This window comes from Stegostoma tigrinum, chromosome 14, assembly GCF_030684315.1.
Source record: "Stegostoma tigrinum isolate sSteTig4 chromosome 14, sSteTig4.hap1, whole genome shotgun sequence".
Classification (NCBI taxonomy): domain Eukaryota; kingdom Metazoa; phylum Chordata; class Chondrichthyes; order Orectolobiformes; family Stegostomatidae; genus Stegostoma; species Stegostoma tigrinum.
The window spans coordinates 10,604,389-10,618,108 of record NC_081367.1 but is presented as its reverse complement, the minus strand read 5'-3'; the positions used below and the strand labels follow the sequence as shown (position 1 = coordinate 10,618,108).

The following is a 13,720-nucleotide window of genomic DNA, read 5'->3' as shown; positions in this document are numbered from 1 at the left end:
AAAATTAACAGAAGTCACACAAGACTGTAGGCCAAATGTTGGTAAATGGGAATAGTTAGATGGTTGTTTTTGATTAGTACAGACTCAATTGGCCCTTTCCCATGCTGTACTTTTATGACTCAGCTCAGCAATAATTGGTCAATACTCTGCAGCTTTGTCAACATGCTTCATACTTAAGGTCCCAGAATCTTTTACCCAAATTTTAAGCTGTATGGCTGCGATAAAGCTGGTTGGTATTACATGGTCTGTTAAGATCATAGGGACCACATCTCTTGTTTCAGTAATGTGTTAATCATATCCCAATGATTGAGAAAAAGAATGAAAACGGGCATTAGGTATGGTCATTTATATATGTAAATTAAGTGCCACACTGGAAATTAGGAAATTCTAAAAAAAACGCACACACACCAACTCCGTAATGTAGTTTTAAATTTCAAGCTTTATTTGCACTCAAATGCTTACTCCAAAACACTAGCAGGTCTCAAAACCCTTGATTTCAACCAGATGATAATTGTACCTGATAATAGTTGGGCTTTTCCAAAACATCTAAGTCTGCTGAACATATGCGGTTTATTCGATTTCCCATTGCACAAATTACGGATCAACATGACTTGAAGGAAAACAATGTGTCCCTTCAACTGCTGGAACTTTTGCAGACCATCATATTGCCAAAAACAGATTTGAAAGAATTACGAGACTGAGTTCTCTAAGTTTTATTTCGGCAACTCCAACATGGTTAATAGGCAGGATTATTATAAATTAAAAACAACATTCTGGGGAAATATCTCAAGGTTAAGCAGCATCAGCATAGAGAACCAAACCTGTGACCTTTCATCAGAACTCAGCAAACTTACAAGATATAATAAGTCTTACCAAGGTCTGGGTGGGACAAAGTCAAATCTTTGATCAGACGGAAGAGATTGACCAACATAAGAGTTATCCTCTATGGTCAAAGGGAATATGACGGGATAAGAAAGGAAACAAAATATATGCTTCAAGTAGATAAGCTGCTGACTGATATAAAAACACAAATGAGGAAAGAAAGGGAATAAAATGGGGTTGGAGTTTATGATCTGAAATTGCTGAACTGAAGTTTGAGTCCAATGGCATATAAAGTGTCTAAACCAAAGATGACGGGCTGGTTCTGAAGCTGAATGGAATAGAAGAGTATACCAAGGGCAGAAATATCAGCATAAAAGCAAAGGCATGAATTAAAATGACAGAACAATGGAAATTTATAATCACAATTGCAAACAGAACAGAGGTGTTCAAGAAAGCAGTCTTGCAAACTGCATTTGATCTCCCCAGTATGGAGAAGATTGCACTGAGCAGGGAATATAGTAAACTGGTGTGAAAGGTGTTCACCTAAATCATATTTCATGTAGGAATGTGTGGAACCTTAAATAGTAAGAAGAGACAAAGTAAAAGGTCAAGTATTACATTCCATATATTTGCATGGTAGGGTTCTATGGAGATAGAGTGGATCTTGCAACTGTGGCTTTGCACCTCATCGTTCCCTAACGCCATACAGATTTCTTCTACTGGACTGCCCTTGAAGATTTGTTTCCACTTGTTCTTGCCCCAATTAACATACTTCTTTTTATCTTGACTATTTTCCTCCCATCATCTAGACTTACTCTATCTACACCTATTACTCTTCTGATGCTTCCTATCACTTTAAAAGTTCCAATTTCCTGATTCTGTCCCTTCTTCATCATGGATGTTCAATCCCTCCATATCTTCCACATATCATGACAGCTAGAGGGGTGTCCATCTCTTTGGAAGAGGAGCAATCACTTTCCATCCGTTACCATCATCATCCGCCCCTGCTGCCGCCGCCACTGCCACCCCCCTCTTACATTGATTACTGTACCTGTGCCATGTCCTGCTCTTATCCTTTGGCCCTGGAGGACTAACCCGTGTTAGTCAATTTCTCCTGTCTTTCACTCTATCACAGAGCCTCCTTTACTCCTTGTACCACTCACTCCAGGTCAAAACCCACTACACATCAACCATTTTCCAATTCTGACTTAAGATTACACCTGAAATGTTACCTATTTTCTTGCCACCTAAAGATTTTTCCAGCATTTTATTTCAGTTTTTCAGCAACTGCAATATTCTGCTTCATGATCGATGACGAACTGCTCACAGAAAACATTAAATCAGCACCCACGATTACTGCTTCCTGCTTCCAAAATTCCCAGTGATCTCTTAGTTGCTCTTCAGTATTCCCAGTTTGAAGGGGCCCCCTCCGAGTGTTCTCAAAGTAGTTATATAAAAGATTTTTAAACTCTAAATACATTTACGTACTCCGAGTTTTAATGTCAAAACCTGCATAAATATGATTCGTTTTTAATTCTTTGAATCGAAAAAACACAATTTTGCCAATTTGAGAGGCTAATGTTTGTTGGATTATTCTAACAGTTTTTTGCATTATATAAACCATTGTGAAAGTGTTGATATATCAAAGCTGTTTATAAGAAAGTATACACAGGTAGCCCTCAAATTTCACCAAGAATATCTGGGTTTCAATTAAAACATTCCAAACTTTGCTGGAACTCCACTGATTTAGTTTTAGATATTTTTAATCAAACCTGTTCAGACATGTCATGACAAACTTCTGGAGCAGGAGAGATTCGAGCCCCGGCCTTCTGGCCCAGAGACAGGGACAAACCATTACATCACAAGAGCCCTTAACAAGTTAGGTTTACATTCTCTCTTTAATTAAAGATGAGACAATATCTTCTGAAAATGATCACACACTGCATTATCTATAAGCCTGAGAGGGGATATAGTGATATCTGACAAGATTGATCAGCAACTAGTATATACTTAGAACCTTTCGTGTCCACAGCAGAAATCCAGTTCACTTTTTCTCCATGTTCAATACTGAGTTTTGGCAAAATAGAATTTGATTTATTTTCTTTCCAGGTTTTTGCATCACGGTCACTTCTTCCAACCCCAAGACCTTTCTTAGAAGTAGGGCCAACTGATTTTTTCCCAGTTGATTTTAAAGGGACTTTGACATCAGATGTGATTTGCTCACTAACATCCCACAGTCTGACACTTGCATCATTGCCTCCAGAAATGAGCCAATACGGGTGAGAAAGAGAGTTCAGAAAATGAACCTGAGAAACACCCAAACTGTGACCACGGAACGCATATTCCAACTCAAATCTTGTTCCCGTCACTCTGAATAACCGTATCTTGCCATCTTCAGCCCCACAGCCAAATATGTTGCCACAACTGGCAACTGTTGTGAAGTGGGCCAGTGGTGGATTGAAAAGCTGACACCCAGCTCCCTGCTGCATTTCTTCCATCTCCTCTTGCACTAGGTCCTGAAGGTTCACAGTCCAAAGAGGGCGGGTTTTCTGAAGGTTCCACAGCATCACCTTCCGAGGGAAGTAACAAAACAGATCAATCTACAAGTGACTGTTAGGTAACTGGATTAAGCATTCTTGCAATTATTCAGCCGAGAGTGAACTAATTGCCGGGTGTTCAAGAAAAAGACTGATTACATAGGATCTTTAGGGCGACATTAAATTGTCATCATTCACTTACACAGGAATACAAACTGAATCATTTCCTCCCCCTAGCTGACTATGCACAATAATATCAGAACTGATTACATGTGGAATACGGACACAGAAGACATTCTTGACTGAAAAATCCACTCCACAGTTATTAAATCATCCAGGTCAGAAGTTGCAAGTTGCCTCCCTGAAATGCCATTAGCTTGCTGATTAGAGTCTGCAGCAGCAATTCTGAGGCTATAACTGTCATTTGGTCGCCAAAGATCTAGAGATGTACAACTGAAGGTTTTTGATATTTGAAGTAGGCATTGTAATAAAATTTGCACTGAGATTTCACTCCACCAATATAATTTAGTGGAACGTAATAAATCTGAGCAGGCACTGAATGTTTGATCTTAGTTGTGATTAATTTTCTTTATTCATTCACGGGGTGAGGGTGTCGCTGGCTAGGCAGCATTTATTGCCCATCCCTAAATGCCAAGAGGGCAGTTAAGAATCAACCACATTACTGAGAATCTGGAATCACATACAGGCCAAACCAGGTAAGGAAGCCAGGCCCCTTCCTTAAAGGAGATTAGTGAACCAGGTGGGTTATTCCAACAATAGATTCATGGTTACCATTACATTCTTAATTCCAGATATTTTACTGAATTCAAATTCCACCAGCTGCCATGGTGGGATTCGAACCCAGATCCTCAGAATATTATCTAGCACTCTGGATTAACAGTCCAGTGATAATACAACTAGCTATCACCTTCGCACTTCAGGTCCATCAAAAAAAACTATGACCAGTAGTTAAGATTAGTGGTATGATTTTCTGTCAACATTTGTCATTGTTAATAAGGAGAAACTATTCCTTGATGGTAGAAAACTTGATGATAGTAAACACACATTTAAGATTACTAGCAGAAGAACCACAGGCGGACGAACTGTTTTTTTTAAAGCAGTGAGTTATGGTCATGCGGAAGGTACTACCTAAAAAGGTCGCAGAAACAAATTCAACAATGAATATGAACTGGGAGATGGGTAAACGTTCAAAGTGGAAGCATTTGCAAGATATTTTGTTGCATAATGCTAAGATTAACTGTACAATTTTACTGTAGGGTCAATGTTTAGCGTGTGGACCTTTATGTAGATTGCATAAACAAACTGACTAATCTGAACGCCTTTCGAATGAAGGGAAAATACTTCATATGGTGGAAATCTGAAATAAACAGAGAATGCTGGAGAAACTCAGCTTAATTATGTTAATCTACGGCATCTACTTTTTGTTGTTTTTAATAAAGGTTGTCTTAAAATTTAAGAAATCATTTCAATAATAATGAAAACTAGTTTCAATACAAGATGGAACAACTTTTAAACTCTGCTTAAGGAGTATTAAAGCAATGTTCAACTCATGGTCCTCAAACACAATCCCACTTGTGCTTAATTGCTGACTTATTCTGTTTGTAAAGATTTCCAAAAGGCCTCAACAATCCTCTGAGGTAAAGAATTCCTCAGATTCACAACTCTCAGGAGAAATTCCTCATCTGTCTTTAATGCAAGAGCCCTTATTCTGCAATTATGTCTTCTGTTCCTGGATTCTCTTACGAGGGAAAAACAGCTGTCAAATCCCCTAAGAATCTTGTAAGTTTCAGTACAGTTACTTCCGATTCTTCTATGTTCCAACAAGTACAGGCGGAATCTACTCAAGCTCACATCACAAGACAGTCCCCTCATATCTGGATGATGGGGGTGCTCTTTCAGAATTTTTTTCTCTCTATGCCATCCCATCCTAGAGGGCATATCATGCCACAGAAAATTTTTCCTTTAAAATATTACTTTATTGGATAATTACCCCAGTAATCCTATCAGCCTGAAGAAGTTCTTCAAAATGTGAAGGTGCTTTTCATATTTTTAAAGATTTAATTGATAGAGCCAATACGTTAGTGAGTAAAAGTAGAATCAAAGCAGACCACCTCTGCTGTACCTTCACCCAACTCAATAACAAATGGTGAGAATGAGCCAGTCAGGGAATTATGATATGGCTACACCATCCTCAAAGGCATTGACACTACTATTCATTCTTGGGATGAAGTCATATCATTGTGTTTGGGCAGGGTGAGATGAGGTTTGTGGCCCAACTGTGTCAGTAGCCAAAAACAAAACCTCTGGATATTGTCCTGCATTTCAGCATGAAACCATGACCTTGGCAAGGGAGGCTGACATTGTGGAATTGCTTGCATCCCATGAAGTGGATTGATCACAGATCAAGAATCAATAAGAATTTAAGGAGACAGTGGTGAAACACCACCAGCTGAGTTTTGACAAAGAAACAACTGCCAAGATTTTTGAGGTGAGATAGAAATCTTCATGAGAGTGACCCACAGTGCCACAATAAACACAGGGATCAACTATGCCATTAACCAGCGATGTTCTCAAGCATTTCTGAAGATATCAAAGATCTGCAGAAACTCAGCCTCCAACAAAAATGGGAGAAGGTTTATTTGGGAGAGTACCAGTGCGCAAAGACACTGACCTTCCAAGCAACACCTGCACATACAGCAGGGACTTGAGATTGAGTATTGGATTGTACTCATTAGAGTTTAGAAGGTTGAGGGGAGATCTAATAGAAACTTACAAGATAATGTATGGTTTAGAAGGGGTGGATGCTAGGAAGTTGTTTCCATTCGGTGGGGAGACTAGGACCCGTGGGCACAGCCTTAAAACTAGAGAGGGTAAATTTAAAACTGAAATGAGACGACATTTCTTCAGCCAGGGAGTGGTGGGCTTGTGGAATTCATTGCCACAGAGTGCAGTGGAGGCCGGGACGTTGGGTGTCTTCAAGGCAGAGATCGACAAATTCTTGATCTCAGAAGGAATCAAGGGCTACAGGGAGAGTGCAGGGAAGTGGAGTTGAAATGCCCATCAGCCATGATTTAAATGGTGGAGTGGACTTGATGGGCCGAATGGCCTTACTTCCACTCCTATATCTTACGGTCTTATGGACTTAGCAGTCGTTCAGAAACCGTGAAGCTGGAACAGAAGCAAGTCAACATTGAGCAAGAGTGATTGCTTGAGAAAGACTGGCAAAAGTGTTTAATTTGAATTTATACATTATTTGCTACATTCAGTGATTTATTTCATAAGTTATATCTGCTTTGAATGCAAAGTGCTGCACACGTTATGCACATTACTTCAATTTTAGATTGTTTCCTGGCAAGAAATGTCCTCAGGAACACAATCTTGGCTTTAAAGTCTATTCCTGTTGGAAACCATGTTTTTCAAATCACAAATTTCAGGAATGCAACCACAACTTTTAAGTGAGGATGTGCTGTAGTTTTTTCTAGTAACAGGAAAGAAAAAATTGCATTTATATAGCAAATTCCATCACATCAGGATAGCCCAAAGTACGTTACACGAATGAAGTACTTTTAAAGAACATGCACTGTTGTACTTTAAAAAAACATAGCACCCTATATGCTCACAGCAAAGTCCCACAAGCATCAATGAAATAATGACCAGTCAGTGCATTCAAGATGTTGGCTTGAACACTGGGGAAAACCTTCCTGCTCCTCCTCCAAATAGTGCCATGGCATTGTTCTAACCACCCGAGAGGAGAGGATTTTGTTTAATACCTCATCTGAAAGATAAGACCTCTGAGTGTAGCATTCCCTCAGCACTGTGCTGCAGTGGCCACCTAAACTATATGCTCATGGCCTTCAGCCTCAGAGGTGAGAGTGCTGCCACTAACACAAAGACAATATCCAGTACAGGTTTTTGAAGAATGTGTGTTTTGGGTCAGTCAGAAATATTGGCAAAGAAATCTCTTAGACCACTTGTCTTTGCAAAAGAAATATATGAATCATTCAAAGAGCAAAATGGGTTAATAAAACACATTCATTTCTAGATCAATATAGCTCAAAAGCATATTTTTAAAAATTATTCAGAAGCTTAGATTGCAATTAAAGTCAACAACAGATTTGAGTTAGCTATCTCAACATGTGCGTACCATGTAGATTAAGAAATAAGCACTGTCTCTTCCCACAATTCCTGTAATTGGGTCAGGGCAGGATTGCAGGCCTGGCCAAATGCAGACTACTTGAGGCAACATCTGCCAAAGGAGCTGATGCATGGAGGCACAATAAGAAAACTAAAGGCTTTTTTGTCTCTTCAGTATATTTCTGGCCAATTGGTTATGAAGCAGTAGTTCTGAAGTCAGAGGACCAACTACATTATTACAAATGAATGCTTGGCCTCACAAAGAATTTCAGATTCACATTTCTTTTCTCTATAATCTAATCAATCATTTCAGCAAAATACTGCGGCTGCAAAAATCTTCCAATTACATAAGGCATCTATCATTCAACATAAAGAACATACTTTTGCTTTTGTTCAGAACTTGATCTGAAAAATCTGTATCTAAGTACCTTGTAATGCTGGCACCATAGGCAGTGACTTGTAAACTTTTCTCTGTATTCATTTGCATACATAACAATGAAGCTAATTTAATTCAACAAGGAGCAGAAGAAATGGAGTTGGGACATGGTTAAGATGTGTAAATGATAAGGCACATAGTGGGTAAAGGGGAAGAAAACCTTCCCTTTGATGGACAGATCGATATCTAGGCAGCATAGTTTTAAGGTAAGGGGCAGGAAATGTGAGGAAAACTTTATCTCCCAGAGGGTCATGGAAGTCTGGAACGCATTACCTGTAAGGGTGGTAGAGGCAGAAACCCTCATTACATTTAATAAGCACATTTGCAATGTCAGAGCATACAAAACTAGCAGCCAAGTGCTGGAAAATGGAATTAGAATGGGTGGTACGTTTTCATTGGTGCATACATGATGGGCCAAAGGGCTTTTTCTTGTGCTGCAAGACCTCTATGATTCGATGTGGGCCTTTAGACTAAGCTATTGCACTGACTGCTGTTGAGCGGTGAAGACTCAGTGTTTGCAAACTGAAGCATCTACCTGCTTATCAGCTGAAAAGCTGTGGAGGGGTGGGGGGGAGAGACGGGGAGAGAGAGACGGGGATGGGGGGGGGAAAGAGAATGTGTGTGTGTGTTTGGCATGCGTGTGGGTGTTGGGGTGGGGGGGGGAAGAGGAGGAATTGTGTGTGTGTGCGCGGGGTGGGAGAGACAGCATACATGGCAGAGCGAGAGCAAGTGCGTGGAAGTGAGAGTCTGGGGCCCGTGAGACAGTGCGTCTGTTGGGGGGGGGGGGTGGGGGTGAAGAGGGTGAAAGAGAGAAAGTGTGTGCACGCGTGCATTGGTGAGAAGCGAGAAAGCATATGTCAGGGGGAGGGGGCGTACAGGGTGTGCCTGTGTTTGTGAGGAGAGTGACAGAGCGTGTATGTATTTGTGGGTCAGGTGAGATAGCGTGTGTGAGGGGGCTAGTTACAGCGTGTGTGTGGCAGGGGAGGGGTGAGGGTGGCATGTATGTGTGTGGGGGCAGTGAGTTGACAGCACATGAGAGAAAGAGGCGGGGTTCAGAGAGCGCATGTGCGTGTGTCTGGGGGGTGTTCAGAGAGCGCAGGAAGGTGCTTGGGGACGTGAGACAGTGTGAGAGGGCGAATTGGGATGGAGGAGAGAGGGCATAGGAGACAGTGCGAGGGTGCCGTGGAAGAGTATGAATGGGAGGACACGGGGGAGAGCACAGAGGAGAAGGTAAGCAGGGGTACGTGAGTGGATGTGTGTTTGTGGGTGAGAGAGTGTGTGTGTGTGTGTGTGTGTGTGCGCGCGCGTCCGCGCGCGCGCATGACAGAAAGGCGACAAAGAGTGTGTGCGTGTGAGTATGCTTGAGAGACGGTGTGTGTATTAGAGAGCATCTGTATGTCTGCATGTGGTGTGTGTTTGTGAGTAAGACAGAGTGTGTCTCGTGTGGTGGGGTCACCTGCAGTGCAACATGAACCCAAGATTCCGGTTCAGGCTGTCCTCATGAGTACTGAACTTGGCTATCAACCTCTGAGCTAAAACGTTACAGTGAAAAAGCCTTTAGTTTTCTCATGGCAGTGACTTGAAAGAAATAAGGGGATTTACATACAAAAAACATTGTATCAATTAAATCAATGAATTAAAACCTTCTAACTGATTAAAGATATAACAGCATTTTAGGTTTGTTTAATATGTCCTCATCAGTTCTGACCCTTTGGCCTTTTACTTACAAATTCTGTGTACTTCTTTCTCACTTCACCTGACAAGGGGGGGCTACACTCAAAGCTTGTGATTTCAAATAAACCTGTTGGACTATAGCCTTGATGAAGCTCTCTGATGAAGGGTCTAGGCCCGAAACGTCAGCTTTTGTGCTCCTGTGATGCTGCTTGGCCTGCTGTGTTCATCCAGCCTCACATTTTATTATCTTGGAATTTTCCAGCATCTGCAGTTCCCATTATCTCTGAAATAATTTCTGATCCTGTTTTACGAGAATGTGCTTGAAAATGACATGCTAAATATCCAGCCAGTTCCCTTTCAAACTCCAGTTATGTGACCACATAAGCAAAAAGTTTAAGAAACTATATATACCTGCATATCTAATCCACAGGAAAGTAAACTCTGTGGTCTTTGAGGTCGGAAGGTCACACAGGAACAAATATTTGAATGTCGCCGTAAAGAGCGGCTGACCTTCTTGCTTGCCAACTCTATGACTTTTATTGATCCAGAATCATCCGCAGCTGCAAGATGGCTGCCTGTTTCATTAACAGACAAGCAGTTTATCTCATCCTCGTTCACTTGGAAGCAATCAGCAGGTTCCTCAAAAGCCCGAATGTCTAATACACTGACTGTTTTACCGTGAGATGTGTACAGAATGTTGGAACAATTGTGTGAGAATGACACACACGTGACATCGTCACCATCTCCTAGATTTAAGTGGCTGATGGCAGCACCTTGGCTGTTCCAGATTGTAAGGGCTCCCTTCTCTGCCCCTGATGCCACAAGGCCTTCACTGTTAACGTCCAGGCATAACACTGGAGATAAATCCCCTACAGTCCACTTGGTTGCCATAATTCCTAAAAGAAAAAGTGGAAACTACATGAAAAGGGCCAACACTTTCCTGACTTTAATGTTTTTAAATTAAATATTCAGGTATTTAAACATTTTTCCTTTTTTTTTCTCAACATTAGGATACTAAGCATCACAAGGGTCGATCTGTTGCTATTAATAAGGTGCATCTGTTTCTCACCTCATCAGATCCAGCTATCTTCTAGTTATTTTCTCTCCTCAATATGGCCCACTTCAGTTCCCAGATCAAGTGCTGCTATCCCCATCCACTTCCACAAACTATTCCCCTCTACTAATACCCATTTCTAACCTTTTCCATTCACTTACGATCCCTTCCAGTCCCCTGCGCATGCCTCTCACTCTCACTCCAAATGAAGAGCAAGAGGCCATTCAGCCTTGAACCTGTTCCACCATTCAATTAGATTATGGGTGATCAAGATTTGAACACAAGTTCCCCAGGATATTATCTTGCTAATCTGGATTACTAGTTCGGTGACATTCTTCTATTCCTTCTGAGTATTAGGAGGCAGAATATTTGGAGGTATGGTGTGGGTTTGTTGGGCCGAATGGTCTGTTTCCACATTGTGGAATTCTATGATCTACGATCTACTTCACTGTCATTTTGCTGTGCACTCTCTATATATCTTGATTAGATTCCAGAAATTTGAGGACTGAGTGTCCTCAGCACTTGGGGTACAGAAATTAAAAGATCTACAGCCCCGAGTAATGAAACGCCAGTCTTAAATGGCCTACACCTTATTCTGAAATGATGTCCCCTGGTTCTATCCCCACCCACCAGCCAGAAGAAAAGTCTCATCTGCCTTATGACACCCTGAAAGAATTTGTAAGCTTCAATGACTAAGCTCTCATTCTTCAAAAGTCTAGAGAATACAAGCCCAGTTTCCTCAATCTCTACACATAAAAGAACCTCACCATAACAGGGATTAAACTGGGGAAACTCTGTTGCACTCGCTGTACACTAGTATATCCTCTTTTAGATCAGGATGCCAAAAACTGTATGCAATAATCCAGTAGCAGTCCAAGGCTTTAAACAACTACCGCAAAACTGCTTTATTCAAATTACCTCATGATTAAGAGCAGCACTCCATTTGCCTTCCTCATTGATTGTTGAACCTACATGCTACTCTTTAAAACAGACTCATCTCTGAAGAAGGGTCTAGGCCCGAAACGTCAGCTTTTGTGCTCCTGAGATGCTGCTTGGCCTGCGGTGTTCATCCAGCCTCACATTTTATTATTTTGGATTCTCCAGCATCTGCAGTTCCCATTATCTCTCATCAGAAAGGAAGCATCGGTTCTTTTGGGACATCAACAACTCCCAATCTCTCACCCTTGACAAATACTTTGTTTGTCTGTTTTTTCACCCCCACCAAAATGGATAACAACACTTATTCACATATTCCATCTGCAACATTCTTGTCCATTCACTTAAACCTGTCCAAGTCCACTAAGCCTCCTTTTAACTTCCTCACAGTTTAAGTTTTCACATAGTTTTGTGTCTTCAGCAAATATGGAAATATTACAAGTTCTAACCAATTCTCAGTTGATGCTAGTATATAACCTGAATCTCTAATTTTGTTTACTAACTTCCTACAGGGGGCCCTATCAAAAGCCTTCTGAAACACACCACGTACACTTCCGAGCCCTTCAACCATGGAACACCCTGGCTCCGAACATGTGACCTCTGTGCTGACTTGACCAAGCCTCACCTCAGCCTGCCCGAATGGCATGGCTTTCTGGACTCAAGGTGATTCCAGAGTGATATCCCAGCCTTGTGAACCCTGAGGTGAAGCCCAGCGCAGTCTTGAGTCAAGTGGGGAGTGAAGGAGCTAGGTGCCAGCATGGATTGGGTTGGAAGATGTTACACTGAACTTTTTACTTCTCTGTTGTTCTAAAAACTGTAACTGAAGAAGCTGTACCACTGTATATGGTGACTTATACACATTACTCCTTTGAGTACATGTGACAATAAAGGTAATTCTAATTATTTCTCTGTGCTGGAAGTAGTCTTCAAAAATCTACATGTTTGTTAAACATAACGTCACCATTCTAAATCCATGTCAAGTTGCCAATCTGGTTGCGTGGCATTTCTGGGAGATTTTCTGCATCCTTTTTCCATGAAGACAGGCACAAGTGAGCTTCTGTGCCATTTTCCTGTCCTCCATGTTAAATTCTTCTGTCCTCATTAAGGGTCCACACTTGTTCACATTAATGTTTTCCTTTTCATATTCCTAAAGGAGCTTTAAAAACGCACCCTTGCGTTATTTTTAGCAGCCTGTGTTCGCATTTTTAAAAAAAATCAGTTTCTTGGTCACCCTTCGCTGGGTTCTAAGTTGCTCCCTGCGCTCCTTCCACTTCCGGTTCACTTCAGCCCCTCACACTCCCCTCTACCTGTTTCCACTCCCCTCCCCAATTCTTTCTTCTTCTTTCATACGAAGGCTTACCCTCTATCCTACCCCTTTCATTGACCGACCCATACTCGCCTTTTTGTCGCCCAAAGCCCGATACTACGTTACACCATCCCCCACACTTACTCCCGATAATCCCCTACCGCGACCACCCGTACTTATTATTCACCCTCTCCCTCCAGCGCGCACACTTGCTCACTCTCCGCAGTCAGGCGCGCGCACACTTGCTCACTCTCCGCAGTCAGGCGCGCGCACACTTGCTCACTCTCCGCAGTCAGGCGCGCGCCCGTCTCGCGGCGATCACCAACGGCCCGCACGCGACCCACTGGAATCCAGACATGCGCACGCCACACTCAGCCTCAGCCTCAGCCTCACCCTTAACCCTCTCTCCGAACCGCTCCTCTCCGCGCCTTTCCCCACCCATCTCGCCCCTCCCCCACCCATCTCTCACCTCCCCCCACCACTTCGCCCCTCCCCCACCCATCTCGCCCCTCCCCCCCACCACTTCGCCCCTCCCCCACCCATCACTCCCCTCCCCCCACCACTTCACCCCTCCCCCACCCATCTCTCACCTCCACCCACCACTTCACCCCTCCCCCACCCATCCCTCACCTCCCCCCACCACTTCACCCCTCCCCCACCCATCTCTCCCCTCCCCCCACTTCACCCCTCCCCCACCCATCTCTCCCCTCCCCCCCACCACTTCACCCCTCTCCCACCCATCTCTCCCCTCCCCCCACCATTTCACCCCCTCCCCCACCCATCTCTGCCCCCACCACTTC

General features: G+C 42.7%; 1 protein-coding gene across 11 annotated transcripts; it reads right to left on the bottom strand.

Moving 5' to 3' along the window:
- Positions 1–419: 419 nt before the first annotated feature.
- On the bottom strand, positions 420–13,334 carry wdr53 (WD repeat domain 53). 11 transcript variants are annotated; one of them, XM_048542407.2, is made up of 3 exons: positions 13,314–13,334; positions 10,036–10,520; positions 420–3,392 (listed from the first exon to the last, which is right to left on the bottom strand). In XM_048542407.2, the coding sequence occupies exons 2-3, from the start codon at positions 10,513–10,515 to the stop codon at positions 2,772–2,774; spliced, it is 1,101 nt and encodes a 366-aa protein (XP_048398364.1). In that variant the 5' UTR covers positions 10,516–10,520; positions 13,314–13,334; the 3' UTR covers positions 420–2,771. The 11 variants fall into 11 exon arrangements, with proteins under 11 accessions (XP_048398364.1, XP_048398363.1, XP_048398362.1 ...); XM_048542406.2 differs by lacking the exon at positions 13,314–13,334 and adding an exon at positions 13,204–13,291; XM_048542405.2 differs by lacking the exon at positions 13,314–13,334 and adding an exon at positions 13,171–13,288.
- Positions 13,335–13,720: the final 386 nt, after the last annotated feature.